The 6,161-nt window shown below is 37.4% G+C and overlaps 1 protein-coding gene across 1 annotated transcript; it reads right to left on the bottom strand.

Annotated features, from left to right (window-relative positions):
- Positions 1-630: 630 nt before the first annotated feature.
- LOC141818806 (F-box/kelch-repeat protein At3g61590-like) lies at positions 631-5,981 on the bottom strand (the record flags this gene model as incomplete). The annotated part of the gene is made up of 3 exons (XM_074706239.1): positions 631-1,314; positions 2,675-2,812; positions 4,764-5,981. Coding segments are annotated over 3 exons (2,040 nt in total), but the record flags the coding sequence as incomplete, so codon positions are not given.
- Between the last annotated feature and the right edge of the window lie 180 nt (positions 5,982-6,161).

The following is a 6,161-nucleotide window of genomic DNA, read 5'->3' as shown; positions in this document are numbered from 1 at the left end:
AAAATTTTCAACAACATACCTCTATTTTTCTAATTTATACTTTATTTACATAAAAATATATCAAAATTATACCACAAAGGTATCATATACAATCCATATCACCAACATATCATATACACAATCAACATTTACTTTTCAGTAAAAAGGTGGAATCCGCTATCCAGCGGCCCCACATGATTGATCCCACGATTATTTATAAAGAGGTAAATCAGTCACGACGGAGAAGAGCATACACAATCAACATTCACAATTTATATCACAAATCTATCATATACATAATCAGCATTCACAATCCTCCTGGGCATGTAGGTGCCCTCGGCGAAATGATAAAATGTGCCCCATCTTATCAATTAATTTATAAGGTAACTAAATTATATAGACTCAAAAAGGAACAACAATAACAATCGATTAAGTTATATTTCAATCATCTAAAAATAAGTACAACTAATAAACACATTAGCCTATTCCTACGAGGTCATACTAGGATCAGGTATTCATACCTGATCATTTAGTATATATACATAACAAAACAATGTAATAACTTCCATCTTAGATAGTTGCCTGGTGAGCAAAGATAATAAAATAAAATGAACTAGAAAAGAACAATAAAACCTAATTTGATGATTCAGATCAGAATGAGTGAAGGGACTGAAGGCTGTCGAACTTGAGTCTCGAAGGAGCCGGACGCAGTGTGACTGTGTGAGCAACAAGCCAACACTGCAACAGTAGCACTGCAGGTAGCCAAGCCTGCAGACGCCAGACAGCAGACAGCAGACGCTTCTTCAATGAACGCCACTGGACGCGGAGCCCAGAGGTGGCGCCGGACGCGGAGCCCGGAGGCGGCGCCGGAAGCGGAGGCCGGATCCCGGAGGCGGCGCCGGACGTAGTGTGAGCAGCACTGCAGCAGTAGCACTGCAGGCCTGCCGCCTGCAGACAGCAGACGGCAGACGCTTCAATGAACGCCGCTGGACGCGGAGCCCAGAGGCGGCGCCGGACGCGGAGCCCGGAGGCGGCGCGGGACGCGAAGCCCGGAGGCAACGCCGGAAGCGGAGGGCGGATCCCGGACCCGGAGGCGGCGCCGGAAGCGGAGGCCGACTCGCAGTCGCCGGACGCGGAGGCCGACTCGCGGACGGCGGACGCGGGATGCGGAGGCTGACTCGCGGGACGGCGGACGCCGGGACGCGAATGCCGGACGCGAACGCCGGACGGCCGGAGAAGATTGAGGCGGAGCAGCGCGGACGCCGGACGCCGGACGCCGGAGGCGGTGCTGTGTGCGGACAGAAGACTAGAAGAGGGGGCGGCGTGAAGGGGGAGCTGGCGGCGTGAAGGGGAGCGGATCGTTTAGGGTTTGGGCAGAAAATGCCCTTAATATATATACCTATATTAAAAATTTTTTGGGCCCCTGATCGGGCTGGGCCCTGGGCGGTCGCCCTGGTTGCCCTGGGCCAGGGCCGGCCCTGCATATTACAAACTTATCATATACACAATCAACATTCACAATACATATCATAAACCTATCATATACACAATCTATATCAAATAATGTCATAAAACAATATCCAAATGATACAAAATATCCAAACAATACAATTAATATCTAAACGATACAAACACTATCCATGATACAATTCATATCTTTAGGCAGTGTCGGCTTTAGGCATAGGCCACTAAGGCCTATGCCTAGGGCCCCCAATAAATTGGGGCCTATTTTTTTAAAATATTAATCATTATATATATATATATATATATATATATTGAGATAATAAGAAATTTTTAAATATCTTTATTAGATTTTGAAAAGATTTGGCATGATCATTAGATTTTGTAGAGATTTGGCATGGTCATTGGATTTCCTAAAGATTTTGGCATGATTCCAATATATTTAATATTTTTCAATTCTTAAAACTTTAATTTTACTAGTTTCTTTATATTCCTCTCCTTCCTTTCCTTATTAACCTAATAACATATTTTGCTCAACTTTAAACATTTTACTTATTTGATAGTTTATTTTCTCTTCTAAAGACATTTTCGAAATCATCACAAGGGGTGTAAAGAGAGGAACGATTAGAATTAAGATCTTTTGTTACATATTTTCCTATGATCTTAAAACCTAAAGGTATTGTATTCCTTATTTCCCTATCAAATTTTTTTTATGCTTCTGTTAATTTCTTTTTTTTATCAATTATTCCTGTTATAAACTTGTAAACTTATAATCTTATTCGTAGTTAATACTGTAAGTAAATTTTTACAATATAAAGATATGAACATTACTATTGTATTAGATCAATTAAAAGGTTTTATTTCTTTTTTAAACGAGTAAGAAAATGGATTCATATCTACTATGATTTATGCTAAAGAAATTGTAAATGAAATGAATATAGAAATTTAATTAATAATTTTACATCTCAAAAAACTAGAAAATTTAATTTTATATAAAAAAATTATTTTTAAAATTAATATTTTAATTTATTTTAAAAAAATTTTAAACCCACCATTACCGGTCTAAAAGATGAAATTTTTTTAAAAAATAATAATTATTATTTTTAAAAAAATTCACCTAGGGCATTCCGGAGGCTTGAGCCGCCCCTGTCTGTAGGCAATGTGCCCTTATAAAACAATATCCAAATGATACAAAATATGCAAACAATACAATTAATATCTAAACGATACAAACACTATCCATGATACAATTCATATCTCTAGGCAATGTGCCCTTATCTTCTTCCTCCTCCTTGCCGTCATTATTTCTAGGCATCGTCCTGATATCTGTAACCTCGTGGTCCATAAGGAAGATGAGATTGTACTCAAGAACCTGGTGAAACAAAAACCCTAAAGTTGTTGGCAAAAAGAAGAAGACATAATTCTCTTTTATACATTTTAATAAATAAAATATATATATATATATATATAATTTAGAGAAAATAGAAAAGATTAATATAAGATATTTTCTAATATTATTTTCTTTTATTCCGTATAAATAAAATTTAATAATTGCAACATAGAAATTAAATTAGAAAGTGTCAATTTATTTCCAAAGAACTAATAAATATATGGAAGAGGAAACTGAGGAAATAGACGATAAAGATAAACAATTAGAGTTATTTTCAAGAGAGAAATCTGATAGAGAAAAGAAAATACCATTATCTAAGAGTTTAAAACTCAAAGCAAGATTAATTAAGATAATTTCTTTAAATCTTAAAGAACTTTTTGAATTAGAAGTAATTGTATGATTATTATTCTTTTTTCACTACTAAAATTCTAGTCTCAACTATTTCTGGCATTTCTATTTTAGTAACTACATATCCATTTATAGTCTGTGGCATATGAAATTTCAAAATACTCAAAAGATGTACATTTCACTCTCATTTTACCTCTCTATCAACAATACTTTTTCTCTTTATTCTTGTCTCTTTCTTTTTAAATTAAATTAAATTTTAATTAAAACTTCAATAAATAATCTTCTAAATTTATTTACTTATTTATTTTAAAATTTTAATAAAATTAAAATATAAAAGAAGATTAATAAAAAATTAAAAATATTTTTTATTTTGAATATCCAATTATAAAAAAATAAAATTAAATTAATAAGGAAAGCTGATTTTATTAATAAAAATAAACTAAATAAAATAAAAAATTATTTTAGTGTTGATTTTTAAAAATCATCACCACAGCTTAAATACCAACACTACTACTATAACAATAATTTTTAAAAGTTAACATTGTTGTGACGATGATTTTTAAAATTCAACATTGCTCACTACAAAAATATCTACATTTAGTAATAGAAATTTTGATCACTAATCGAGTTTAGTGATCGAAAAGATCATAAATAATTTTGTTGTAATTTGATTTAGCGATTGAATCTATATTCGAATCTATATCATAGAATTATGTATGACTGATTAATTATCATGGTAATTAAATTATCTAATGCATGTATTTGTTTAGAAAAAAAGTATAATAGTGTGTTTAATGAATCAAATTATTTTTGAATTTTCTTTATCATGATTATATAAGCCAAGTTGAGCTATGAAAATAATATAATAAAAGAAAAAGTTAAATTTCTTTCTTAATCATGTTTCCCTTCTAAATTATTATATTCTTTTTCCATCTCAAATATTATATCTTCGTTCCTTTCAATTGGTATCAAAACAAAGTGAAATTTAAGAAAAATGATATATAGAAGTATTGCTATTTCATTTCCATATACTTTCATCTGAGAAAATTATGATTATTGGAATAATAGATTTGTAGTTTAATAGAAAGCATTTGATTTATGAAATATACTTGATAAGGGGTTTATTGAGTTTGAAGATACTTAAACAAGCCTCGAGTGAATGGATAATTATAATGATACTCATGTTCTCAATTAAATCAATCTTACAATAGAGGTCAATAGTGCAATGATAGAACATCCGGGTTGTGACCAGGATCTGCGATTTGATCCCCAGCTACGGCGTATTTGTAGAAATTTTCTTCCAAATGGAGAACGCAATCAAAGGATGCTGGGCATTTTGGATTCCCGATTTACCTCAGTGAAAAACTTCCGTAGCACTAGATCGACCACCTCAGAAATTGAGTCTATGTGAGACTGACTGAGATTTATCATTTTTTTTACAATAGAAAATCCACAAAGTAATAACATCAAAATAAACTTGAAAAATTTAATGAAAAATTTATAAAGATGATGAACATGAGAAGAATATTATATTCTCCATTATATCTTTCTGGGCAATGCTTTTGTTTCGAAGCAGAGATCAAACGGTGACGTCGAGCCTCGGTTCGAAGCAGAAGCCGCCGAAGAATTTGATCTGGAAGTGTCTGTTGTAGGCGCACCACTCCGCTTTCCAGACCTTCTGCCTCATGTCGAACATCAGCAGCAGCGTCGGCCGCTCTAAGCACTGTATGAAGACGAGGTCGCCGGCTCCGCAGCAGATGAAATCGTCTCTGACTGCGCAGAAGCTCTTGTACATCTCGATCGGCAGTCGAGACACCTCCCGCCATGTCTTATCCTCCTCCAGTTCCCAAATCGTCAACCGGCTCATCAGCCCGTGGCCCCACACTCTCGCGCCGACCATGATCAATTTGTCCGATAGGTTGATCAATCGAGCAAAGGTACGAGGGGGGCACGGCGCAGGAATCGCTGCTCGAATCAGAGACTGCATGGTAGAATACTGCGGCTTGGCGAGATCGAACGCCACCAAGTGGGGGCGTTGCTCCCGCATCTGGTGGATCAAGTAGTAGAGCACGCCGTCGCATACGACGCCCTCGTCGCCGCCCTCCCACGAGCCGAGGTCTGATCCGGCAAAGAGCGTGGCCCACGATTGCGTCTTCGATTCGTAGACGCGGACGGAGAAGTGCCATCGGGGGTAGTTGCTCGGCATATGGGCTCTGCACTTGGCGAAGACCACGGTGTAGCCGCGCGTGCGGCGGTCGAACGACAAGGCGAGCGCATTGTAGTCAGGGGAAGAGCCGCCGGGGACTCGAGGAAGCCACTTCCAGTCTCTCGTGATGGGGTTGCAGACCTTTAAGCGGCTCTTGTCCTTGCAGTTCATCAAGCAGACCAGGCCGTAGGAGGAGGATGCCCGCCAGATGCTCTTTTCTAAGCCGGGGAAGCCAAAGTTGTGCCACTGGAGGAGGGAGGGTTCGTACACGCGGCCCGGTAAGGGGCAGTCGTTAAAGCAGCACAGGAAGAACCATGGCTTCTCCGGCGCCATCATCGTCCACAACGATGGCCGGGAGTACACCACCTCGTACCACCGTTTGCACACGACGCCCAATTTGATGATGTTGGCGATGGGCAATAAGGAGAGCACCTTCTGCAGGAGTTCGTCCGGTAGAATGTCGTTCCACGACCGCAATGTGCCCTTATCTTCTTCCTCCTCCTCGCCGTCATACAGCAATGTGCCCTTATTTTCTTTCTCCTCATCGCCGTCATTATCTCTAGACATAACCTCGCCGTCCATGAGGAAGATGAGAACCTGGTGAAAAAAAAACCCCTAAAGTTGCTAGGAAAAAGAAGAAGAAATAATTCTCTTTTATACATTTTAATAAATAAAAAAAATTAATATATAATTAATATAGAGAAAAAAGGAAAAATTAATTTAAGATATTTTCTAATATTATTTTCTTTTCGTCTATAGAAATAAAATTTAATAATT

This window comes from Curcuma longa, unplaced genomic scaffold (assembly GCF_044706935.1).
Source record: "Curcuma longa cultivar G26 ecotype Majalengka, Jawa Barat unplaced genomic scaffold, ITB_CL_G26_1.1 contig_26057, whole genome shotgun sequence".
Classification (NCBI taxonomy): Eukaryota; Viridiplantae; Streptophyta; class Magnoliopsida; order Zingiberales; family Zingiberaceae; genus Curcuma; species Curcuma longa.
The sequence above is the reverse complement of the archived record's forward strand: the minus strand, read 5'-3'. Positions and strand labels throughout refer to the sequence as shown.